The sequence below is a fragment of the Mustela nigripes genome, chromosome 1 (genome assembly GCF_022355385.1).
Source record: "Mustela nigripes isolate SB6536 chromosome 1, MUSNIG.SB6536, whole genome shotgun sequence".
Classification (NCBI taxonomy): domain Eukaryota; kingdom Metazoa; phylum Chordata; class Mammalia; order Carnivora; family Mustelidae; genus Mustela; species Mustela nigripes.
In genome coordinates, this window is record NC_081557.1 from 31716601 (window position 1) to 31743503 (window position 26903).

Consider the following 26903-nt stretch of genomic DNA (forward strand, 5'->3'; position numbering starts at 1 on the left):
AAAAAAAAGGCAAAAAATGTAAAGCACTTGCTAAGAATGAGATAAAAATCTGTCCAGCCTGTCCATGTGCTTCCAGGGAATAGCCAGAGTGAACAATGTCCATTGTTCCTCTCTGCTCAGAGCTTGCATAGTTTTTATGGTTTGTACCAGTCAACTAGGAGCTCAGCTGCTAATGCCCTTACTCTGCCTTTAATGTTTCCTGGGTTTCTGTGAGCCAGACTGGATACTCCACAAAGCCAGGGGCTTTAACATGAGTAAAAGGGTTTCCACGGTACCCAGTATGTAAAATGTGGTTACGATCATTAAGCGTTAAGGTGCTAGAGAAATGTCAGTAGGCATCATCAGCTGACAAGAATGTTGTTTCTGAGCTACGCTCCCTCCTGGAGGACCGCTACAGGACACTGATCACCGTGTCCCACGCGGTGCCTGATGGAAGTCTCAAGGGAAACTCCCCACGGAGCCTGAACCAAGCCAGCCGCCCCTTTTTCAGCAGATACTTCACTTCCTTCCCAGGCAGGATCTGGCAAGGACAAGCAAGGCTCTGAGACGACCTTGAGGTATTTCTGCATCTAGGTCCTAGAGCCTGGGAAATGCTCTAGCAAACCATTGGAGCAGCTTATTGTTAGTTGTGATTCTGCAAAGGGCTACCAAGTGGCATTGTCTTGGAGAGCAGCTTTGCAGAGGTGACCCCTGGGTGGGGCAGAAACTGCGGCAAGAAGGTAAGGTCCTCGAGTCCAAAAATGGTGAGGGGCATCCTAACAAAGGGGTGTGGGCAAACTCCAACCCAGTGGTTCTTTAGTTCCCCCGGGGAACTTTAAGACCACAGATTCTTCGACTCCATCCCCAAGCTGTCCCATTTAATTGGTCTGAAGTGGACCCTAAGTGACGTTTTGATCTGTCAGTTCCTCGGGTGATTCTGATATGCAGCAGCCTGGGCTGAGAACCGCTGCCCAAGAACCCATCGACACGGAGACTGTGCAGATAAGAACACAGAGGCCCAGAGAGTCTAAAGGACACATACTCTTGGCCATACCATCAGTGAGCCACACCCCTGGGAACCTCCACAAATCCCTGCCCCCCACTCCAGAGCACTTCCGGGTAAACACAGTTTGAATTGAATGGGCACAAGTCTTTAGTTTCAGCTCTTATTCAAAACCTCTTCAGGCCTGGGTGGCTCAGTGGGTTAAGCCTCTGCCTTCAGCTCTGGTCATGATCTCGCGGGGTCCTGGGACTGAACCTCATATGGGGGGGGGGGGTCTCTGCTCAGCGGGGAGCCTGCTTCCTCCTCTCCCTCTGCCCCTCCCCACCCCACTTGTGTGCTCTCTCTCCCTCAAAAATAAATAAATAAAATCTTTAAAAAAAATAAATAAAACACCTCTCTAGGTGTAGGTGGTCACGGCGTGCATGTACATGCCCATGTGTAAAAACATGCCAGTGTACGTTAGGGCCTGTAGGTTTGTGTATCTCCCTGGCAGTGTAGGAAGGAAGAATTCATCTTTCTCTCTTAATACACTGGAAGGGTTGAAGAACCCCGCATCTCTGCAGTGAGCTGGCTGAAAGGGCACAGGAGCCAAGAGCCCACCAGCTAGACATGGTGGGAGTCTGACCTCAGCGCAGACTGAGGTAACCGCAGGGAATAATAGAGCTGCTGGGAAAACAAGAAACGGCTTGCTTACTGACGCCCACTGAAACGACGGGAGACCAAAGGCGGCCGAGGTACCTCGATTTCTGGAGGGCTCCCATGCCGTTTGTTTCTTGTTGCCTGACACCAGTCCCGTGAGGTGAGTAGGATAAAGGATAGTATTATTTATACTTGACTAAAGACAAAAGTACAGATGCAGAGAGTGAAGTTACCTGACCCAGACCCACGTCCTGTCAGGCGCAGGGAGGTCATTCAGACCGGAGGGTCTGGCCCACAAGTCTGCCCGGCTCCTCCTCACTTTTTCTTTTTGCCTTAGACGAAGCAAGCGGAAAGCTCCCCACAAGCCTTCAAGTCCCAGGGGATTTCAGGTCTGAAGGGGACCTTCAGGCACTCTCCCTGTCTACCCAGGCACACGTGCACATCCCCATTTTAGGTACTGCATTATCCACATTTCTGTCAGAGGTCTTCGAGTCGAACATCTGTCCTCAGAGATACCTCATGCACTGAGCAGCGTTTTGTCAAGGGTGGACCCAGGATCACATGACTCAGACCCCATCGCTTTCGACTTGTCCCCTGCAAGCAAACTGAATTGCCTGCAGACCTTGCTAAGATGCCAATTCCCAACCCCGCCCAAATCTGCGTATCAGACTCTCTGGTGGGCCTGTTAATCTGCATTTTTAACAAACACCCATTAGGCATGAGCAAACAAAGCTTGATTACTCCTCCTCTGAGCCATGAGCTCTTGAAATGTTAGAATTAGGGGCGCCTGAGTGGCTCAGTTGGTTAAGCATCTCATCCGCCTTCCGCTCAGATCATGAGCCGAAGGACTCAGGGTCCTGGGGTCTGGTCCCCATTAGGGCTCCCTGCTCACCGGGGAGACCCCTCCCCCTGCTTGTGCTTCCTCTCTCACACATTCTGTCAAGTAAATAAATAAAATATTTTAAAAACAAATGTGAGAATGAAGTGTATGGTTGGTTGTTTTACTCTCTGTGCCCGCCACTTAAGGTAGGTATATCCAAACTTACCTAATAAAAGTTTGGTTTTATCTTTGCATTCTGGTGTGTTCCAAGGGTTGTTGCAGGAGCCCCAGGGCAGCACAGACACAAAGGAGGCAAACAGGTAGAAAAGTGTGTAGCAAATTATCACATTGTAGTATATGGCTATTAGGACGGAGATGATCAGCATTGCGATGCCACAGCCTGCGGAAACAAAATTTCCAGGGATTTATTCCAACCCCGAACCTAGGGAATTCTAACAGTTGGGCGCAGGGTGGGCAGCTAGGTGGTGGCTCTCTTTTACACAAGGATACACGAACAGAGGAGGACACTCTATCAGGGAAATTGAGGCATTCTCCTGGGAAGAGAACAATGCCAGAGGCAACCTTAGGTCATTTTCCAGAGGGTCTCAGAAGTGGAATTGAACAAATAAAGGAAACCGTCAATTCTACTGTTGACAAAAGCAGATGGCCCTCCTGGAGGCCACGTGGTGCCAGAGAGAGCATGATAGGGCGGAGGAGGCGGGAAGGCAGGGTAGACTCACCTTGTAGGGCCGGGATGGCCTTCCACACAGACACTGGTCCCTGGCTGGCAAACTGGCCCAGGGACACTTCTAGGAAGAAGATGGGTAACCCGGCCAGAGCCAGCATCATCAGATAGGGAATGAGGAAAGCACCTTTGGAAGAGAGAGCAGCAAGTGAGAGCCCTGGGAGACCAAGGCTGTCTTGGACCACATTTGCCCTCTGCGGTGGGAGCTGGCTCACCCTGTTTTCCAGGAAACTTTTGATATTCCAGCTCAAACAAAGGCACCCCGGGACATTTAATTGCCCTCCTCTACAAAATGCAAGAGTACCCTGCAAACACATTCCTCTTTCCAATTCCCCCTGGATGGGTGACTAGGGGTTGTGTGCTATTGGGTTTTATTCTTTTCTCTTTCTTTTATTATAGCATTTCAATGTTCTCAAATTAAGCTCTTTTAGCATGCAACAAATCCACACCTTTGACTCCATGCTGGAGTGAGATTTGGTGAAATCTTCTGGGCATCTCTACCCTCGGAGGACCTAACATCTACTAAGGTAGATTCCAAGAGCCCTTCTGTGCAATACCCCGAATTACCAGCACACCTCCTGACTGTGGGTCCTGGGTCTGTTCTGCCAGACAAGTGGCTATAATATCCTTCTCCCCACCACTACAGCCACCAGCACTCCTCAACGTCCTTCCCCACATAAAAAGTCCCTTCTGTCCTTCAAGGTCAACTCAAATGCTTCCTCCTCCAAGAAGCCTCCCTCCTCTGTCCTCCCTCAGTCACTTCCCCAGGCACTGAGCACTTGACAATATTAATTTGGTGTCTTATCTAGACTTGGTGTCTTATCTTATCTAGCTCCCTGGGGCTGTCAACTCTTCATCTCTTGATTCCCTGGAACACCACCCATCCCCAACCCGGACAGTAGCAGTCAGGAGGCCTCCACAGACTGAGAGAGGTTCTCTGGGACTCTTTTCCCTTCAATGATTGTTGTAGGTTGTTTGGGAAGGCTCTGGGAAACAGCCATGATCTTTGAAAAGATTGGACCAGGAAGACTGTTGCAAGGGTCAGAGCCCATTTGGACATCAGGGATGCCAGAGCCCAGAATGCTGGGCTCCAGGGAAGGGAAGTTGATTTTTTTCTGCTCTGTTCTTTCCAACTTCCTGTCTAGCAGAAGGACCCCTGCCCAGGCCTCTCCAGCCAGGGAAGGTCCAGCAGTATCCTCAAGTGGATGGAAATTAAAACCAGGGATCCTGCTCTAGCCTCTCCTGATGGGGTTTTTGAGAAAGATGTGAATTGTGCAATCCTTCTCTTCCGTTTCTGAGAAGGAGGAGGCAAGGGGAGCTCTCCAGTGCTGGGGGCCAGAAGGGGGTTGCCAGAGCTGCAGTGGGGGGTGGAGGAGTGGGGAGGAGTCTGCCTCCCCCTCCTTGTGCCTGGCTCCACAAGGAGCTCCTGGAACCCCAGGACCAGAAAAGGCGATCAGGGGCAGGGACAGGGACAGGGGGCAGGGCAACACTGGAGCAGTTTCGCCTCCGCCCGCTGAAACTCCCTCCCTAGCCCCATCCTGCGGTACCCAGCTGCCCGCTGTCAATGGAAACCTTAGTATAGCATCTCCAGCCCAATTCCTGAATCCTGAGCTGGGACTCCTGCTGAAAACCAAGTGGAAACCCAGCTAGGGGGCCTAGGTTTGTGTGGCCGGCACACGTTCTTTGGTTTCTAGGGCATCTCTGATTGCAAAGGGGCTACAGTCCTCCTAAGTACTTGTCAGTGCGTCCTTATTTGGAATTAGAGGGGAGAAGGCCTGTTTTTCTATTTTAATCACCCCAGGGGGAAGCACCTGTCTCCTGTTCCGAGCCCACCCAAAAGAAAACAAAATCGGAATAGGAAAACAAAATAGGAAAATCCTAACCTGGGGGCGGGGGTGAGGGTCTCTTTGGCCCTAGGAGGGAGTCTAGGTTGCAAATTCCTATTCTGAGATGGGAACTTGTTAGTTTGGGCAGTGTGGGGCGGGCAAGCCTCTGGTTAAGCGGCTTCAGGGTGGCAGAGGGCAAACAAAAGGGACCTGGAACGTGCTGGGTGCTGGGTCCCTCCTCCTTGGTGAGCACACAAGACCGTACAGGGGATTCTAGCGGACTGGCAGCTGGCGTGTGCCTAACCCGCATCTTTACCATTTCTGAAATGATTTTCCTTCAAAAGCAGCTTCTTCCACCCAGTGAAGACCAATGAAACGGAAACCGGTTTTACCAATTTGGCTAAAGTCAAAATCTGTCCCGCACGTGCCCAAGAGGGTGTATCTGTGGGGATACTTCTGAGAGGGTTTAAAAAAAAACTTTTCTTAAATTAAAAAAAATATATTTTTTTTCTGAGAGATTTTTGAGAGTACAAGCCCCGGCTTCTCTCCACTCACGCTGTGTGTTTTGCTCAGTCTGCATTATGCCTGACTCAAGTACCCATTCCCAAAGTCTCCCAGGTAGGCTCAGATTTCCAGGTTATAATCTTAAACCGTCCTTAATTTGGTGTCCAGGACCACACAGCTACTGTACTACAGCACACATAAAGTGTGCTGCTACCAGAATATTCGTCAGCGAAATTAGAGTTTGAACTCCCCTCTGTCAATGCCCACTTGGCTGGGGAGCCAGTCCCGCGGGCTGGTTCAGTGGGGGATCAGGGAGGCCCACCTCTCCCGAGTCTCCTGATAAAAGCCTCCTGCATCCAGGGCCAACCAGTTACAGTGCCTCCGGCCCTCTGGCTCAGCACTGATGCCTACCCCGGATGGGGCTGGAGCGTGAGGAGGCTGGGGGGAGCCTCCCCTCCCAGCCCCCTCCCAGGGCTCTGCGCACCTCCCCAACCCGCAAGTGCCCGCCCCGCCGCGCCGTAGGCGGAAAGACCGGAAAAGCCGTACCTCCCCCGTTCTGGAAGGCCAGGTAGGGAAACCTCCAGACATTGCCCAGCCCCACTGCATACCCCACCATGGACAGGATGAAGTCCAGTTTGCTGGACCAGTTCCCTCGGGCCTTATTCTCATCCCCTTGCTCGTCCTCCTGGGGGCGGAAAAGCACATTGTCGGATAACAGCCCCGGGGGGAGGGAGGGGGGTCGGTCGCAAGCAGGCCCCATTCCGCCCCTCCCCCCTGCTGAGGGTCTTTCCCGGCAAGCAGGCCCCCATTTTCCAACCGAGGATGCATTGGCAAGCAGGACCCCAATCTGGAAGAGAAGATGCATCTCCAAGCAGGGCCCTCACCCCTCAACCCTGCACTGAGAGCCTTCCAGCAAGCAGGCTCCCAATTCGGATCTGAAGATTCCTCTTCAACAGACCCCTAAACCCCTCCTTCCCAATTCCTGCAGTCAGGGCACACCAGCAAGCAGCTTTCCCCAAACCCTGAACCTGTTGGTTGGTTGCAAGCAGGTCCCTCCATCCCCAACCCCTGACCAAGAGTTCAATTGGCAAGCAGCCCCCCCCCCCCCCCCCCCCCCCCCCCGCCCTCTTCTGGCCCCCCCCCCCCCCCCCCCCATATCATGCCTAGATAGCAAGCAGATCCCTAAGAACCCCCTCCCTTCCCTAAACCCTCAACACAGGCCTTCCTCAGCCCTTTCTCCCTCTGGAGTCTGCTAGTCCAGAAAGAGAGCTGCGATGCCCAAAGCCAGCCAGAGCCCCTGCCTCACGTTCTCTGCCAACGCCTTCAGGCAGAACCTGCCTTGTCTGCTAATTTAAGGGGGCCACCTCTCAACACCAGGGAAAGGTGAACAGGCAGGAGGGAGACGTGGGTGTGAAACAAGAGGAAGGATAGAGAAGAGACAGGACATCTAAAGCCTTGAGTTCTGGTCTAAACTTTACCACTGGATAATCCCAGGCTAGCCACTTGCTCTCTCCGCGCCTCTGTGCCCCCATCTGAAAAAAACGAGGGGCTCAGAATAACTATCCCCTGAGGCACTTTCCAGCTCCAGCAATCTATGGACCTTTGAGGCTCACCTCTCCAAATTCACCCTAAGATGCTCTCTTAGGGGCAATACCTTGTTCTGGAATGCCTCACTACTAAGCACCAAAGGACGGGGGTGAAGCCACCTCAAATAAATTCAAAATGCTCAGGACACCTGGACACCACACAAAGGTTCCAGGGACCCAAGTCACTGCCTGGCTTCTGCCTCCTCAGTCATACTTCATTTCCTATTCTAGCAACCTGGTAGGTCTCACACTCTGACACAGGCTGTGGGCGGTAAAGAAGCTATCAGGACAGGAGGAAGTCTCTGAAGAGAGGAGGGCCAACGTAGGTGTCAGAAAGGCAAGAACAGAAAAATGGGCAGAGATGAAGATAGGCAAATACCGGGCTTCATCTGCTCTGAACATCTGCAACATCCCCCCCACCAATACTCCCTCCCAGGCACACCACCTTCCGCCCCACACACCATCCCTTTCTTCCCCAGCTAAAGGGGTGGGAGTTCCAGCTGCTTTTGCCGCAGTGCGGAGGTTAAGCAAGGCATCTGAAACAATTTTCTGCCTCCACCTGGGTTCACACTATTGGGCCACATGCTGTCAGAGGCAGCTAATATATACAGACAAATGCTCCAGAAGTGGACTCCCAAAACAGGGGCAAGTGGGAAAGCCTCCGTGTACATTCATTTCTAGTTCTTATTCTAATATTTGGGCTCCTGCAGTGTGAGCCTGTGGATGAGTGTGTGTGTGTGTGTGTGTGTGTGTACCTACAAACACTAGAATTACCATGAACACAAGCGCTGTATAAATCTGAAATCTCACACAGGCAGATGTCTTGATTCGGGCACCCACCACGGGATGCTTGCCTAGCCCCCAAGCCCAGGGAAGGGGAGGAGACTGCAGAAAGACTGGGGGTGGGGAGGGAAGAGCTAAAATAGGTGAGACCGGACTGAGGAGGGAAGAGATCAGAGGAAGGAGAGGGATGGCAGGGACATGGAAGAAGACAAGAGCCCACGAGAGAGGGTAATAGTGACCAGTATTTAGCTGCCTTATCCCTAACCCAGAATTGGGATTTTGTGGATTTTTCATGCCTCTGGTTGAGCATAAAAGATCAAATCCAGAGGTGGGTCCAGGTTTGTGGGGCATGGAACTTACTCATTTGAGATATTTCCCCTTAAAATAAGAACACCAAAATATACAAAGTTATGATAACGAAGTAAGATGCTGGGTTTTGGAAGGGTCCTGAAGCTTAAGCTTCGAAGCAGCTTCATGTAAACCCACCTCTCATCAATCAGTGAGTTCTTATATGATAACTGGTAACTCTGAGTGAAAAGGCTGAGATACTTAAACTGTTATTCCCTGCCGTGCGGGGGAGGAGGGGAGGCAGGGGCTGTGTTCCGCGGTATTCATTTGTTTTTTAATTTTTATTTTTAATAGTAGGCTCTGGCCAGCGTGGAGCCCACTCGTGGGGCTTGAACTCAGGACCCTATGTTGAGATCCAGCCGGAGGCTCAACTGACTGAGCCACCCAGGTGCCCCTTTTTAATTTTTTTTTAATTAAGGAAAAACATTTTAAAAGGCTCGGTCATAGACAAAAGGGGGAGTCCTGTTTTCATAAACCTATCTGCCTCAACTGCTTAATGAAGCTGCACACCAATGTCTGAGACTACCGAGAATGGGGAGGGACGGGTAGTGGCAGCTCCTGAGTTCTCAATTTCTTTGGCAGGGTCACTACGGCCCTCACGCCCTGAACCGGGGACCCCAGCGCAGTGCGAGCTTCCGAAGCCCCAAAGCTGCCTCCCGCATCCATTACCTGGCACTGCCAACCGGTCTCCCCATCAGCACACGTGCACCCGCCACAGCCCGCTCGCCTCGCACGCCTAGGGAGCAGGAGGCGGCGCGGGCTGAGCGCAACCTGCTTACCTGGGCGACAGCGGTGGCCACGCTGCCCGGGAGCACGGACGTGATTCCATCCGTGCCCAGCACCACGGTGCTCTGGCTCATATTCACCCAGCCCACAGCCGGGGTATTGTTCCGCTCCAGGGTGCCCTTGCCCACACTCACGTTAGCATCCCCCTCGGGGCCGCGCAGGGCCGGAATCTTACAATGAAGAGCGTTGCCGGGCTCGGCGGCCCCAGAAGGAGCGGCGGCCTGCGCGCTGCGCGCCTCGTTCAAGTCTCTCAGAGCTGCGGAGGCCGCCGGCGCCCGCGGGCTACTGAGTTTGCAAGTCCCCACTCCCGGCCGCTCGGTCTCGCAGGCTCGCGGGTCAGGGGACTGGTAAGTTTGGGCGCCTGTGGAAGCGGACCTGGGCACACGCGGCGTTGGCGCGGCGGCGGCAGCGGGAAGCTCCTGCTCCGGGCTCGTCCTGGGTGCGCACGGGCCATCGCGGTGGCCCACCGCCATCGCCGCCCCCAGGCTGTTGGCTGGTTGTGTGTTCATTTCTTTGGGAGCACCGCAATCCTGCAAATACAATGTGAAGTTCGTGCACACACACAAAGTCACGGCTGCTTTTAAAATACCTGTACCTGCATATAAAGACGTTCACCACTCTGGTCCAGACACGAGATCTACGGAATAAACTGGAATCTGAATTTTTTTTTCTCCTCTCCAAGAAAAACCCTATTTCCCAATTTGCCCGTCTTGGCAATAACCAGATGGCATAAAGCGGTTACTATTCCTCTCTTTGATCGTGGGAAATAGAATTTTTTTTTTTGGAGGGGGGGGAGAAGAGGAGGGTGGAAATAACCCTACAGCCATGAGCTCCCTGCTCTCTTTGGATTTCACAACACGGCTGTAGGTGCCCACCTCCCCATCACCATTGTAAGAAAGATTCTTTAATTTTCCGCCCCATTTCCTTTGTCATTCAATAATGCACATTGCTTTTTTTTTTTTTTTTTTTTTTTTTTTTTTTTTGCGGTAGGCAAGCTGTGGCCACAAAGCTGATGCCCTGGCACCAGCGCGGTTTTCAGGCCAAATCAGTTGTGCAAATCCCAGCGCACCATCCCTACCCTCCAGGTAGCAAAGGTAGGGGTAAGGGCTGCAATCAACACAACAAGAACAACCCCACAACCACCATAATAAACCAGATGTAAAACACAAGAGAGTAACCAGGTTTGTTATCTTATACAACCTACACACTTCCAGATTCCCAGATATGTAAAACAGCATGCAAAGTTTTTGGATTCTCCTTCTCCCTCCAATAACTAACCACAGGAGTCTATGGTCCTTCCTGCCCCTACACCTGCTTGGGGGCCAAAACTCAGGACTAATTTTCATTTGCTTTTTCTCAATTGAGTTTCAAATGAAGAGAAATGCCTGCGGTGCTTTTTCTGTCTGCTTCCTCTCCTCCTGTTATCTTTCAGGGCTCCCTAAAAATTAGCACTATTATTTACTACTATACTGTAAGAATGGTCATATAACCTTCACCTCAACAGCACACATCTCATCTAACCATCTTTCATAAATGCACAGAACAGAACTCATTAATTTGCACCAGATCTAAGTACCGTGGCTCCAGCAAGCGTTCTTATCTCAATAGCCTCTAGGACTCCGAGCGCCTAGCCTCAGTACCGGCACCTGGCTTTCAACACCGAGGACAGTGCCCAGGGTCCCAGTTAAGAGATCCCTCCAACCTCCACACTCAGGAAACTCTTCCAACCTCAAGTGGTGCTCGCAAAAAAACAAAAAACAAAAAACAAAATACCTACAGCTGTGAGAACTGCCCTCCCTTCCTCTTCCAAAACGCACAGAACACTTCAAAAAGAAGTATTCTAAACGAATCTGCCCTCCCTCCACCCTCAGCTCCCTCTTCTCTTAAAAGAACAAAAGCAAACACTCACCATGTCTGACACGGGCAACAGATTGAACCGGTTGAGAGTGAAACCAGCTATTGACAAGACTGGGTTTGACTCCAGCAAGAGAGGCGCTTTCTATATCTCCTTGGGAAAGGCCAGGTTTGCGTCAGTGCAAAGCAAGGTGCCCTTCGTTTGACATTTTCTTGATAACACAAGTTTGATAAATCATTACCCCCTTGGATTCGAGTTTTAAAGGGACAACAGCCGAGAGTACGCTGGCCAGTTGTCCCTCCGGCGGGAGGGGGCTGCGTGTTTGACGTGACTCATGTGGGTCTGATTACTAAACCGAAGCCGGCGGGAGGGGATGACAGAAGTTTGCCTCCTCCTAATTAAGGGAAACATGGGAGGGACACGTCCCACTGCACCCAAGGCGAGGCGCAGCCGCCAACAGAGCGGATTGGGCTATGAGGTGGGAGAGGGGGAAGGAATTAAATCACTGTCATATTTCCGTCTTTTTCTTCCTCTAGATCCCATATCTGCCTCTCCGATCTGCCGGGCGGAGTCCACAATATTACCCAGAGATCGAGGGTCTGCACGTAGCACCACAGCTCTGGGATGGCTGGCGCTCACTTGTCTTTCATTTATAAAGATGTACCTGCCCGCGTGTATGCGGACTTCAGATCCTCACAGCCTTACCCTAGGAGACAACCAGTGCTAGAGGGCTGTTAGCCCTCCCAGAAAACTAGGGGTTTCGCTTACAAACTGAGGTCTAATATTTGCCTTCCTATTTTTAAAAAAGGATTTTATTTATTTGACACAGAGAGAGACAGCTAGACAGGGTACACAAGCAGGGGGAGTGGGAGAGGGAGAGAGAAGCAGGTTCCCAGGGATCCCGACTCTGGGCCAGATCCCAGGACCCTGGGACCATGACTTCAGTCCAAGGCACACGTTTAACGAATGAGCTACTCAGGCGCCCCTGCCTTCCTGTTTTATCTCTATTAACACAAAAGACATTCTGGGTAAAATTGTGACTGTTCTCGTATTTTTTAGGCTCCTCTGAAAATACTTTCGAGAAATAAAGAGGAAATTATTTTCAAGAGTGACTTCGTTCTTAGGTCACTTTCAAAGTCAAAAGACACCCATTCTTTATTCATAGACCCTCAATAAAACCCCACCACAGCCCCGCCGGTGGAAGTGCAAGGTTTGCGAAATGCTTCAAATCGCGATCTCCAGCAACCAGGCAGCACGGCTGGGCAACCGGGAAGCCACAGGAGGACAGGATGATCTACCGTACTGCGGCGGGAGCGAGGGGTGGCCCTAAAGATGGACTTTCCTGTTAGTACAAAGCAACGGCTACGATCAGAAGAAAGGGAAGACACCTTCACAAAGACGACTAAAAGGGGATTCGTAATAAAACGCTTCCCCTCTCTCCTTTCTGGCCGGCCTCCTTGGGGGAACCCCTGGCCTCAGGGGTTGGGAGTCTAGGAAGGCACTCAGTCTCTTCCCTGCCGTCCGCAGCCCGCCCCTCCGCCTCGGGGTCGGCTCCGTCGCACTCGGCTGGGCCGTCCCCACGCGGCAGTAGGACAATGCCCCGGAGGCCGCAGGGGGAGGCTGCGGCGGCAGATTGCGGTGAGCGCCCGGGGCGCTGCGGAGACCCCTCCCGCCTCCTTTCGACCTGCTCGAGAGCGCTCGGGTGCCGCGGTTCACTGGCTAGCCCGCCTGGCTCTTCCGAGGGCAACCAGCTGGGACCCACGGTCTGCACTAGGATGGAACGAGCATAGGTTCCCTGATAAAGCCTTCCTTGAGAGTCGCCTTGCTTGCCGGGTTTCAGGTCGCTTTTTATTGTAGTTTGGAGTTAGCATTTATTAAGCTCTCAATATTGAACCATTGTGCAAGAGCTTTCCATGAATTATTACATTTAGCTTTGGCAACAGCCTTTGAGAAGCCCGGGAAACTGAGGTTTAGAAAGTCTCATTCACACCCCGGATATCTCCCCCCACCCTTCCTACTTGGACGTCGCGGGGACCCACTCGCCCTCTCTTTGGAGGCGTGCTCCTCAGGAAGCCAAGCGGGGTCGGGGAGAAGAAGTAAGGAAGACCCGGGTGGGACTATGCTGGGCTCTGGCAGTAGGAGGGTCAACAGACCAGGCGGGGCCCAAAAGCCCGCAGGCGCACGTGTTTCCGCTTCGGTGGGCGCTAGGAAACACCCCAGACTCTGGGAGCCCCGGGGAAAGCCAAGGGAGCCTTATTGGAGCTTCTTCCGAAACAGGCCCCAGTTTCCAAGGAGCCAAACCAAGATGCCAGACGGGTAAGGGGCAGGCTTGACAGCCCCCACTTCCAAGCAACGAGGCGCGGCCCTGGGTCGGGTAGGTCTCCCCCGTCCTCCCCCACCGCCGCCCCCCCTGCTGCTGGCCGGGTACAGACTTTCTCCGCCGGCAGTCACGACTTGGAAAGGCTCTGGCCTTTCTACGTGCATCTGAGCCGCCCCCGCCGTGCGTGGGAGCGGGTGGCGCGTCCACTTGCACCCCGACGTTCCGGGGCGCACTGACGTCCCAGGCTGGGGCCGGACCCGGGAGTACTGCGGCCCTGGGCACAAGTGACGCTCCCGCCCCCGCTCAGCCCCCAGGCCTGACGTGTTGCCCGCGGGCCCTCCCCGGCCAAATGCGCACTTGGGTTCCCGCGCGGCGCCGGTCACGCGTCGGGCCCTTCCGAGGCGGTTGACGCGCAGGGAAGGCTGCGGGGTGGGGGCGTGGTGGTGGAGGCGCTACTTGAGCTTCCCACCTCTCCCCACTTCCAGCCGCAAGATTCTAGAAAGGAGGGGCTGCGTGCCGAGTGGAGGGAGGGTCTGGGGTGGGGAGGCCAAGAGGGGTCGCTGTGAAGCCCGCGCGGAGGCCGGGGTGCAGCCCGGAGGGCAGCAGGATGGGGGTGTGCGAGGGCGGGAGGGAGCGAGCACCGCGAGGCTGAAGGCCCGGGGCAGCTCGTCGGGTGTGCGGCTGGGTGTCCGCGCTTGGGCGGCGCCGGGATGGAGCCGCAGTATTAAAAAAAAGAATTAGAATAAAAGGTGCCAGTCCTGCGGACTCGGGTCTCCGCCCCCGCCCTCCGCGGCGCCTGTTTGGAGTGATAATCTGGCCCGCGCGCCGCCGCCAAAGAGGCCGTAAATCCGCATCCATCACCGCGTAGCCATTCGGTCGGAATTAACCAGTCACTACGGCCTTAATTACTTTGTCAAAGATGAAAAATAGTAATTGATTTCGCCCTCGATCACTTTGCCCCCCGCTCCCTGCAGATAAGCACATAAATAGCTATTTTGTGAAAATCCGGGTCTATAAGGCATTTGTGGGGGGAGAGGGTGGCGTCTACTGAAGAAGGGGCCGCCCCGGTCCGATGTTTGTGCCACGACACGGGGGACAAACTGGAACCCAGGCAGGAGAAGGCCTGGAGTGCGGCCCGCCGCATTCGGGGTGCTACCCTCTGCCCCACGAGGGAAGAAGACAGGAGGGAGAGGAGTAGGGGGTTTTACCAGCGCCTGCTCTGGGGTTAGCTGGCGCTGGCGGTACCAGTCTTCTCTCCTCCTTGGGAGAGCAGGTGAGAAAGAGCGAGGGGCTAGTTTGAGAGAAACGGGAAGAAACTTGCCTAAAACCAGCGGGCAGAGCTATGACTTGAGCCCAGATCTGTGTTGACTCCGGCCCACCCCACCACTTGGGATGCTGGCGTTGGGGTGATTTCCGGCGTAAACACCTTGAACCTCTATAGACAGTAGATGCGGAGGCTCAGTGTGGGTTTCAGGTGTCATTGACAAGAGACAAGAATCCCTGCCGTATTTTTGTCTCACTTGCCCACTACTGTCCAGTTCCACTGCAGTGTTGTTTTCTGCTATGAATATGGATTCCATAGACAGACTTCGCCACCCCCCAGCCTTTGTGACCTTGAGGGTGAATTCTCCATCTGTAAAATAAGGATGATGAGAGTCCTGACTCAAGGGTTATTTGAGGCTTAAGTGGGAGTAGGGTGTCTAGAAGGGTCAGCCGCCTGGTTTGCTATCAATAAACAATCTTTATTACTCAGGCTGGAAAAATTATCTGTTTGAAGTCCATCAGATTAGCAAATAAAACAGTTCCTTCTCCCTAGTCCAGAAGGTTTAAAATGGGTAGACACGCACAGAGTGGAAAGCCGTACAAAGCAGATAATCATTTTTGCAACATTTTCCCTTCTCATTCAGTGGTTTGGTCATACAATAATCAAGTATGTATCTTCATTAAAAGAAAACTGGGAGCATCCTGAAAAGGTACCCAAACACAGAGGTGCTGTGACCGTTGTCAGGAGACACCTTTTGTTTAGATCAAGATAAATCTCAAGAAAAAAGACAGAAGGTAGGAGATTTGTAATGAGCTTTACTGTCCAGTTCTCATCTGGACCTCAGGTGTCAGCGAGAACCGAACTAATCAAGGACAGCTTCCCTCACCAAGGCATTTCAGTAGAGTCCAAGGCTGGAAATCAGTGGCTCAGCTAAGTGACTAGTCTGCGTGCAAAATGTAGGTTCCAAATCCTGAGACTCAGACAGGCAGGACGCTTGTTCCTGAGTCAGCAGTGGGGATGATTCTCACTTCACTGCAGCAAAACACAGGGCAGTGGGCGCAGGCGCAGATGTAGATAAGTTTAGAACAAGCTGCAAAGGACATTCAAGGTCATTACAGTCCCACATGTCTCCCTTACCAGTGAGAAAACAGAGGTTGAAGGAGGCAAAGCAAATGCGAGAGGTCACTTGCAAATGAGAAACAAAGTCTAGCATCTATTCTTTTAAAGGGAAAGAAAAAGAAAAGGACTGTGCTCTCCTTTTATCCAGCAATTCCACTCTTAGGAATCTACTGGAAGAAATAATGGCTCAGTACAAGAATGTTGATTATAGCATGGTTGATTAAAAAAAGCCCAGGGAAAAAATATCCACATGAGATAAATTATAGAGCTAAAATATGGAATGATTTGCAGCTGTTAAAAAGCATGATTTAGAGCCACACAGTCAGCTCAGACAGATTTTCATGAGGAGTTGTGGGAGAAAAGCAAGATGCATTAAAAGGTATATAACATGATCTGACTGTGTGTGTCTGTGAGAGAGAGGGAGAGAGAGAGAGAGAGAGAGAGAGAGAGAGAGAGCGCTCCAGCACCATGTGAAAACACACATACCGGCACCCAGTGTGCTTTGGGATAAGTGGAGTGGAAAGGAGAGAGAGAAGACATAAAAAGGACAAACAAACAAAAACAAAGAAACAGGAAAAAGAGGGGGAAAACCATACGTTAAAAAAGGTTGTAATTGTCCTAGTCATCAATTTATGCAAAAAAAAAATTGTACAAATGATATTTTAAAAATTCAGCCCTAGAAACTACTGCTTTAATTAATGAGGATGTTCACCCAACAGGCTACTTCTATTAGAGAGTATTCAGCCTCTATCCATCTTACTGTCTTCCTCTGAGGAGCAGAACTCAGAAAAAAGAATTCAGTTAATTAAGAACCCGAGCCACTAATATTTGGCTAGTCTTCCTTCTAAAGCCCTGGCATTTTTATCTCCTAGCTCTGCTGGGCTGGAACTGTTAGAGGACATGGTGTGGAAAACATGAGAATGCTCTGAGCCTCCCATCCCCATCTTTGTAACGTATGTTCAACTACGAAATAAACTAAAATTAACACTACACTGAAAATTTCCAGTTTCTAATTCTTCCATAGTGACAATATCAATGCTATATTGATAAATATATTGATAAATATGTTAATAAATAACATATTTATTTCTTTCCTCTGCTCCTTATTCTCATCATTCTTCAAGTAGTCCTGCTTTATAAGTTGTATATGTTTGATTAACTGATGAATGTTCTCCTTCCAAGTTCACATTCTTCCCTGTTTATCCATCTGTCAAATTTCCCAAAACCCCAAATGGAAGATACCAGGTAACAGAAGTCAAGTCTCAAATATATTCATTATTGGAAATAAGAGATTTCTAATACATCAAGTGCAAGAAAATTGTTGCTTTATGTCTACAGTGTTAGTAAAGAAGATTCTCTGTTTTCTCTTGAATGTTCCTTTTTCCCTTCTGTTGTTGTCCTAGTTAGTGAAATTAAAAGAAAAAAAAATGAGTTCAAAGTCATGCAGACCTAGCAGGAATTCCCACAAGTAGAGCGGAACAGATGTTGGGAAGAATCACTATAAAAGTAGTTGATGGAGTTAAAGCAAGGCTATTGAGTTGAATCTGAATGAAGTTCAGAAAGACACAGTGGTCGAGACAATGGTCCAGGACATGGGACTTTGAAAATTCAAGACTCTTTATACCAGTAGGTAACACAGATAAGTTTCGGGACTTAAGATTTTGTCACTTGGTGGTACCCTTGTAAATTGGGCCCAAGGGGCTATGGACATTGGCATCAAATTTGGTACTGCTGGTTCCAGTAATCTGCAGCACTCAGTACAGGACAAGACCATATCAAACAATGGCAGCTTAGTCTACGATCTTTGAAAGACAGCCCAGTGTTAATTTATTATGATGGTAGTTGTCTCCTGGGATATCACCATTAGAGTCTAGAAATGATCCGTGAAATCTTTTAACATAATCTCTTCAGGTCTGCATTCTGTTTCAGAGTGTTTCTATTTTGTTTCTATTTTCAGTCTCAAGGTGTTCCTGGATGGGAGTAACATGATATATTTATAGATGTTGATCTTTTTACGGTAATTTAAAATTAGACCTAAGTCAAGAGTTTGAATCTGCATTCAGCCACTTAACTAGCTGTGTGTTTTCCAGTGGTTACTTATTTTGGGAGCCTTGTTTTCCCTTTCAGTAAAATGGGGTTTCTTTGGTGATTAAATGAGATAAAGTACATGAAAACTTCTAGAATAGTGTTTGGCTTGGACAAAGAGCTCCTTCTATCTTGAGAAATCAGGTTTTAGTGGGCTTGAAAGTTACTGCCTGAATTGTGACACTATTATTCCCCTAAACAAGTAACAAAATGATTCCTTTCTGTAGATCTAATATTACAGGATAGTTGCTAGGAATTACTCTCCCTATCTTTCCTTAAAAAAAAAAAAAAAGATTTTATTTATGTATTTGAAAAAGCAGGAGCAGGGAGGTAGGGCGGGGGCTAGTGCAGAGAGAGAGGGAGAAACAGGTTCCCCGCTGAGCCAGGGAGCCTAAAGCAGAACCTGGGTATTGTGACAGGAGCTGAAGGCACATGCCTAAGCCTCCCCGTGCTCCTTCCTTATCTTTCTTGATGGGACATGATCTTTGCCTGGTGACTTTTTTCTTTCTTTCTTAAAAGTTCCAGGCCTAGTCAGTCTACGCCTCTGCATCTGCAGTGTCCTTTGCCCAAAATGTTCTCCCTCCAGAGAGAATTCCTAACTATACCTTTAGACCCACTGCCCAAAACCTATCTCCTCTCAGAGGCTTTTTTTTTTTTTTTTAAGATTTTATTTACTTATTTGACAGAGATCACAAGTAGGCAGAGAGGTAGGCACAGAGAGAGAGAGGAGGAAGCAGGCTCCCTGCAAAGCAGAGAGCCCAATGTGGGGCTCGATCCCAGGACCCTGGGATCATGACCTGAGCTGAAGGCAGAGGCTTTAACCCACTGAGCCACCCAGGCACCCCCTCTCAGAAGCTTTTAATGAACAGAGTTAGTATTTCCATCCCGTGTGCCTCCCTAGCACTAATTCTAATTATTTTCATGTAGGAAAGACACGAGCCATCGGTGGCTACTTCTGTTTAAATTAAAATTAAATGAAAATAAAATAAAGTGTAAAATTCCATTCTTCAGTCACCTAACTACGTTCTTAGTACCCAATAGCTACTTGCACTGGACAGTACAGAGGACATTTCTATCATTGCAGAAAATTCGATTGCACTGCCTTTCTAAGTTGTGAACACGTCAGAGGCAGACGTTTTAAAGGCTTGATGTTTTAAAAACATCAAGTTTAAAAAAGTTTAAAAAACATCAAGTCAAAGGCTTGATTTTTTTTTTTTTTTTTTTAAGGCTTGATGTTTTAAAAGCGCTGTATTTCTACTTGTACTGACATGCCGAAGGCGGCATTCAGGGTTTTCGAATGAGTGCCTTAAAAATCATAGAATAGCCTCCTGATTTCTTATATGTCACCTTACTGTCTTCTCTAAAACATATTATTTTGTATTTTAATTAGTTTTTGTTTTTCTCATTATAAAATCAATACATGTTCATTAGAAAATTTGGAAAAGCTCAAAGAACATAAAAATATATAATCCCACAACTCCAAAATATATCCTGTTAACATTTTGCTCTAAGACTTTCTAGACTTTCATGTATAGAAAGATGGTTTTTGTATTTACAATATCGAGATAATGCTGTTCATAGTCTTTTGGAATCTGCTTTTTTCCCCCACTTATATAGTTGATATACTCTGCCCCATTGCCATAAAATCTACATTATCATTTTTAATCACTTTTACTTGCCACAGATTTTTCATAATATATGAGAACATCACAATTTAACTAATAAGCTATTACTTCACATTTGGATTGTTTCATATGTATATGTATTTAGAGAGGGAGGGGAGAAGCAGAGGGAGAGGATAAAGGAGAAAAAGAATCTTAAGCAGGCTCCATGCCCAGTGTGGAGGCTGATGTGGATAGAGCTCCCACAACCCAAGATTATGACCTGAGCTGAAATTCAGAGCGAGACACTTAGCCCACTGAACTACCCAGGCACCACCCCTCTCATATTTATTACAGATTATAATAAGTTACATTTAAAGGAATTGCATATTTCTGAAAATTGGATCTATCTTATCTGGAACAGTTTGAGGTCGACCTGAAAACATGGATAGGGACCTGTACATGAAAACAGACCCAACCCCTGAGCATAGGGTCACTGTACTCTGGGGTTTGTCCCAGTGATGCCCACTCTCCCCAGTGATGCCCACTCCCCCAGTGATGCCCAGCAATCTAGGGCTACAAAAATGCCATAGAACAAAAAGCCATAGTACATTTCCATAAGATTAAATCAGTTTTCTCTTTAGCATAAAGGAATTTTTAAGTGAAAAGATTATTACTTGTTAACTACAAATATTTATAATTGTCAGTATGCACACTACCCAAATTTTACAGCTCTTAGGACCAAAGAAAAAAGCCCATCTGTTTACACAGGATCTAATTAAACAGTTGTGAGAAATAATGCAAACATTATTGAAATGGGCAGGACTTGTGAATGCTTCCTCTACAGTGGAAATGCCTGATTCAGGGCTCTCTCTGTTTTTTACAGATGATATGGATGATGGCATGTTTTTCCAAGTCATTAACTTGGACACAGCTTTGGGGCCAAATGAGAAGCTACATCCAAATCATTCTAAAAGCCTGGGTGATTGGTGGAACTGACAAAGGAAGGACCCTCAGTCGTTCACTGCTGTGGGAGCATTTGGGGAGTGTGATTGCCTGTGACAACTCATGGTTCAGTGATTCCATTGTTTCATGAAGGCCTGGTTTCACTGATACTAAGAGAAAATGGTGGGTTTGTCCTCACATGGGTTATTCAAGGTGACACTGTCAAAGATATTTCCAATAATTTTTTCCCCTTTAGAACCTTATTCTGTCAATTTGGCCATTAAAATGTTTTTTTAAAAAATTATATTATAGTAAAATACAACCAGAAAGAAAAAAAATAAACATCATCCCACCATGACTCTTTTATTCGCAAGGGACAGAAACCAACTCAAAACTATCTGAAGCTCAAGGTACCAAGTAATGTCTAGGTCAAAGTCAAAATGGAGCCAGCTTCAAGGTGGGCTGGATTCCAGGCTGCCCACAGCGCCACAGCATGAGGACCCTCTCTCTGAGTCCTGGACCCTATCAGTCCCTCTATCACATGTTTTCAGACTCCCCCAGAATTCTATGGACCCATGTTTACATACTATCATCCAAGGGGAAAAGAAAGCTACATCCCAAACACAATCTGGGAAGCTTGGGGAAAGGACTCAAAGAGGCTAGACTCTGAGACAAGGCCTTTGATGCAGGTGGACTCTTTGGGAGGGGCACCCCCTGAGGGAGCAAGGAAGGTAAGACAGGAATGGGAGAAGAGTCAGGAAAGACAGCGTTAGTGAGTTACCACTGTGGGCCATTGGAGTTTAGCCCCATTGGTCCCTCTGAGGCACCATGTCCAAATCCTCCCACCAGGGGACAAGGAAGGTAGGAGGCAATGTGTCACAGACCCTCATCCCTTACTGGCTGGGGGTTGTTCCGGAGGGTGTTCATCCCCAGCTCTTGTCAAACTCTGCCCTTGAGCAGGGCAAGTTGTCATAGCACTGGAAAAATATCTACGTTTCTAAAATGGAGATAGTTAAGTCCTGCTTACCTCTCAAAGCTGAGGTGAAGATCAAATAGGACAAGAGAATGGTGAGAGCTAAGTAAACTGCAAAATACCGAGCAGTCTGTCGCGGCCGGCGTGACAAATCGACCAGGAACGTGAGGGTAAGAGGATGGTGAAAAGATATTAAGAGACAAAGAGATGGGGGCAGGAGGAGCACGGAGGAGGATGTCCAACAGTGCCGATTTTATTCCACATCCTACAAGCACTTATAAGGCAGACCACAATACAAGGAGTGATACATCAGTATCTAGTCAGATAACTGCAAGTTCTTGTAACAAGTTTATATTAACTACAAACAAATCTCGTGATGCCAGGTAGTCACGGCTAATGCCACTAGCTACTATTGATGCAAGACAATCAACCAGGAAGTGGGTTATGGGAGGTACAGGAACAACAAGGACCAACTAAGAATTCATGACCCTGACCACATTGTTCCCTTCTGTAGGGAGAGGGTGTGGGAAGTCACGTAGGCGAGCGCGCCACACGTAGCACAGACCCTTTCTCAGTGTTACTCAACTTTCCTGTCCTTAACCCCTTATCAAGGCATCTGGACTTTAAAGGAGACACAAGTCAGGGCCTGATTTGATCCATGATTCCAACCATGCCGTAGCTTCCAACAGCAGTCATAGGAACTTGAATCTCTATTTATGGACCTGAGGCCCACAGATAGGTTCTCAATCACACAGGTGTCCGTGTATGTGTGTATGTTGCAGAACAAGGGTGTTTCCTAAGAGAAGCATGATCAAGAAGGTCACTTATTTAAGGACAAGGCCATTAGTGGACCTCAAATGAGGAAGGGAACCCATGAGCCAGACATGGCCATCTGCAAGCTGTACTGGTCACTATTTGTTTTCTTCTTCCTCCACGGTAACTGAGTTTAGCTGGGTACCTGGCAGTTAAAGATGACATATCCAAATATTCCTCATAGCTCAGTGAGCCCTTGTCACTAAGTTCTGGCCAATGGTGTATGAGCAAATTCTGTGTGCTCTCAGGGTCTTGCCTTAAGAACCCTGAGCATATACTCCCTGTTCCTGTTGGCTGAGGGACAAGAGCAGCAGTCACCACTTTGGACTCACAAGTAAGAACCATGTGGGCTGGGCTGGGACGCCTGGGTGGCTCAGTGGGTTAAGCCTCTGCCTTCAGCTCAGGTCATGATCCCAGAGTCCTGGGATCAAGCCCCGCATTGGACTCTGCTCAGTAGGGAGACTGCTTCCTCCTCTCTCTCCGCCTGCCTCTCTGTCTACTTGTGATCTCTGTCTGTCAAATCAATCAATCAATCAATCAATCAATCTTGAAAAGAATGGCGGGGCTGCCTACCATGTCTTAGCTATTACATAAAACACAAATATATTTCTCTTGTTTAAGCTGCTGTCCTTTGGGGTTTCTTTGTTGTAGAAAATTAGTTGTTTTTTTTTTTTTTTTTTTTAAATTTAGACTTTACCCTAATACATGTGAAACTGAGCCTGCCCCAGGTGGGAGCAAGGGTCTCCTGTCAAACTTAGGCCATATCCATGCAATAAACTATAGGATTACCTGCCATTCTGGCTGACTGGAAGACCAATGGGCACCATTTTTCTTGAATGCCGTTTTCTGTCAGCCTGGCCTGCCAAGGTCACTTACAAGAGGCAAGCAGCATCTGTATCCGACTGAGGGCAGAGCGTGAGTCACCACCGCTACTCCAGCATTCTGTGCTGCTGTTGGGCTGGTTCCCACTCATTAGCTGTACCCCACTCATAATGAGAACAGGTCTTTGCCTGCCTGCAGCGATCAGGACTCTGTTTGGTACCTTGTATTCATAGTCTTAAGGTAGGCGGTAATTTTCAGACCAAGAAACAATCTCAGAAGTTGAATGAGTTACATGAGGCCATACAGAGCCGAGGAGTCAAGGCTGATGGGGGTCAGTCTACGGCCCATGATGCTTCCGTCTCAGGCATGGCCTTCAAATAAACGGCCTACTTCCAAGTACAGTTTAGGTTGCTTAACCACGTAAAACTGGCATCTGCTTATTGAGATGAGAATCCTGGCCCTTGGAAGCCCCCCCCCACCCCAAACCATTCATTAACTGTTGCCCACCTTCTAGGCTTTTATCCTTTGAAAGGGTTTTTATTCTCTGGAAGCAAGTGTGACCATGCACATAGGAGCATGTGTCCTGGATACTTCTGAGAGCGGATGAAAGCTCTGGAAACATCCACACTGTTATGGGTTGAACTGTGTCCTCCCCCCACAAAAATATTTTGCAGTCCTAAGTCCCAGGACCTCAAAAGGTAACTTATGGGGAAGGTAAAGTGTTTACAGAGATAATCAAGTTAAAATGAGGTCATGAGTGTAGTTCCTACTCCAGTATGACTGGTATCCTTATTAAAAAGGAAAATTCGGACATGGAGACAGAACACCTAGAGGAAAGATCTTGTGAAGGGACACAGAGAAGATGGTCATCTAGGGAGGCTTGGAACAGACTCCTCCCTCACAGCCCTCAAAGAAGCCAGGCTTACCAAATGATACCTCGATCTCAAGTGTCTGGCCTCCAGAACTGGGGGACAATGAATTTCTGTTCTTTTTTTTTTTTTTTAAATATTTTATTTATTTATTTGACAGACAGAGATCACAAGTAGGCAGAAAGGCAGGCAGAAAGAGAGAGGAGGAGGAGGGCTCCCTGCTGAGCAGAGAGCCCAATGTGGGGCTCGATCCCAGAACCCTGAGATCATAACCTGAGCTGAAGGCAGAGGCTTTAACCCACTGAGCCACCCAGGCGCCCCTGAATTTCTGTTCTTGATGCCACCCGATCTGTGGTCTGGCAAACTGACCCCCCAACTATACATACGCACATACACCTCGAGTTCTACACACAAATTCTAGGAATTCATCCTTCACTCCAGAATATCCATGGACCCCCTGGTGAAGGACCCAGCAAAGTTCTATTTCCTGAAAACATTCCAATGCCCATAACAGTGACAATACTAACAAAATGAAGGACAACTGTTTTAAAGCACTCTTCTGAGGCCTTCCCATGTATGCAATCATTTAATTATTCCCAAAACCCCAGCAGCCCCAAGAAGCAAGTAGGGGATTCTGATACCTGGAAGTGGGATGCTTTGCTAAGAAATGCCCAATAAACTTGCTGGTTTTTTTTTTTTTTTTGATTTTATGTATTTATTTGACAGAGAGAAATCACAAGTAGATGGAGAGGCAGGCAGAGAGAGAGAGAGGAGGAAGCAGACTCCCTGCTGAGCAGAGAGCCCGATGCGGGACTCGATCCCAAAACCCTGAGATCATGACCTGAGCCGAAGGCAGCGGCCTAACCCACTGAGCCACCCAGGCGCCCCCAAACTTGCTGGTTTAAAACAAGAGATTAAGGAGCACCTGGGTGGCTCAGGTCATGATTCCCAGGGTCCTGGGATTGAGCCCCACATTGGGCTCTCTGCTCCGTAGGGAGCCTGCTTCCCCCTCTCTCTCTGCCTGCCTCTCTGCCTACTTGTGATCTCTGTCTGTCAAATAAATAAATAAAATCTTTAAAACAAACAAACAAACAAGAGATTTATTTTCTCTCAGCTCTGGATGCCAGAAGACTGCAGTCAGTATCCCTGAGCTACAGTGAAGGCATTCATATGGCTGTTCTCCCTCCACAGGCTCTGGGGAGAATCTGTTCCTGCCTCTTCCAGCCAGCATTCCTTAGCTCAGGGTCGAGTCTGTCTGCTCATCACCTTCTCTGGGTGGGTGTGAAAAATTTCACTCTGTCCTCCTTTTATTTAGGACCCTTCTGGATAACCCAGGATAATCTCACTATCTCAACATTCCTAACCTCATCACATCTGCAGGTTTCTTTCTTTCTTTTTTCATATAGGATAACACTCATAGGTTCCAGGGATTAGGACACAGGTATCTTTTTTTGGGGGGAGGGGTGGTTTTTAGCCTCCTGCTAACTGTGCTCTGGACCCCAAAGAGTCACATCTATTTCACATGCATAATAAAGTCACCCCACCCCAACATCCCAACATCCTCCCAAACTTCAACCCATTAATGGATCAACTCAAATCCAAAGTCTCCTCTAAGTATCATCCAGTCAGAAGTCCCAAATCTCATCATTTAAATCATCTACATCAAGTATGGGTGAAGCTCTGTATGACCCATCCTCGAGCAAATCTCCTCTCCCTCTGGGAACTTGGGAAGTTAGAAAACAAGTTGTTTTCTTCCAGAATACAATGGTGGGGCAGGCAGTTACTGACATCCCCATTCCTCAAGGGAGAAGACGGAAAGAAGAAAGGGGTCAACTTTGCAAAATTCCACCAGGTTTCAAGGCCTGGAAATAATCGCCTGTGGCTGGAGGCTCTGCCCTCTGGACCCAAGACTTGAGGCACGTGTTATTATTTCGTTCACTTTACAGGTGAGAAAAAGGAGGCATGAAGAGACGGAGGCCTGCACAAGATCACAGAGTGAGCAGGAGGCTGACGAAGGTGATGTGCAGGGACTTCCTCTGTAGATACTCTCTGGTTTATGAAGGGTCCTAGAAAGGGATGGGGATTTTTGTTGTTGCAAATGAAAAATACCTGTCTAATAACACTGTTGTTAAAAATACTTAAAAAAAAAAGAGAGATTTATTTATTTGAGAGCGAGTGCAAGCATGGAAGGGGCAGAGGAAGAGTGAGAGAGAGAATGTCCTGCAGACTCCCCGCTGAGTGCGGAGCCCAACCTGGGGCTCGATCCTACAGACCCTGGGATCGTGACCTGAGCTGAAATCAAAGAGTTGGATGTTTACCTGACTGAGCCACCCAGGAGCCCCTAAAAATACTTTGGGAGCAAGCAGAGTACCCATGCCAGCTGCACTTTGCACCTCTGCCTTCCCTCTTTGTTTGTGACAGTTTCTTTGATGAAAATCTTTGCACTTGGAAGGGAAAGCTCTGGGGAGATGGGAGGCACTCTTACAGCAGCTCCTGGTAGCTGTCCCATGCTGGTAGCCCATAATATATACGTTCCCACATTGGTGGAGAGAGGGCACCTTCCAGTCAGACCTCTTTGGGATCTTAGCTCCTCTACTACTAGCTCCATGACCTCAGGCAAGTGGTTTTTAGCCTCTTTATGCTTTTATTTCCTTTTGGGAAGTGAGGGAGTAATAGAACCTCTCTCATGGATTTGCTGGGAATGACTGAAGTAATGTATGCAAAGTTTAGCACAGTCCTTGACACATGAAAGCTGTTGCTAGTATTATTATTTTTGTTGTTCTTTCTCTTTGTTATTAAGTGATCTCTGGAGCTGATACCCTCTGGAGAAGGTGGTTTAAAGTCTGATCAATGCAGAGGCTACAAATCTTTTTTTTTTTTTTTAAAGATTTTATTTATTTACTTGACAGACAGATCACAAGTAGGCACAAAGGCAAGCAGAGAGAGAGGAGGAAGCAGGCTCCCCGCTGAGTAGAGAGCCTGATGGGGGGCTCGATCCCAGGACCCTGAGATCATGACCTGAGCCGAAGGCAGAGGCTTAACCCACTGAGCCACCCAGGTGCCCCAAGGCTACAAATCTTTTCAAAATATATTTTTAAAAGGGGGCAGCTGGCTGGCTTAGTTGGTAGGGCATGCAACTCTTGATCTTGGGGTCATGAGTTCAAGCCCCACTTTGGACCTACAGCTTACTCAGAACAAAAAATATATACACTTTTAAA

The 26903-nt window shown here is 48.7% G+C and overlaps 1 protein-coding gene across 2 annotated transcripts in view; it reads right to left on the bottom strand.

Moving 5' to 3' along the window:
* The window catches only part of SLC6A5 (solute carrier family 6 member 5), a 57054-nt gene extending 45907 nt beyond the window's left edge, over positions 1 to 11147 (bottom strand). The window contains exons 1-5 of one of the 2 annotated variants that reach the window (XM_059407037.1): positions 10929 to 11147; positions 9013 to 9549; positions 6063 to 6201; positions 3182 to 3313; positions 2668 to 2841 (exon numbers count right to left, since the gene is read on the bottom strand). In XM_059407037.1, coding sequence (XP_059263020.1) covers positions 2668 to 2841; positions 3182 to 3313; positions 6063 to 6201; positions 9013 to 9549; positions 10929 to 10931 — 985 coding nt within the window. In that variant the 5' untranslated portion in view covers positions 10932 to 11147. Of the gene's footprint in view, positions 1 to 2667; positions 2842 to 3181; positions 3314 to 6062; positions 6202 to 9012; positions 9550 to 10928 lie in introns of those variants that run through there. The other variant, XM_059407046.1, reaches the window with a different exon arrangement.
* Between the last annotated feature and the right edge of the window lie 15756 nt (positions 11148 to 26903).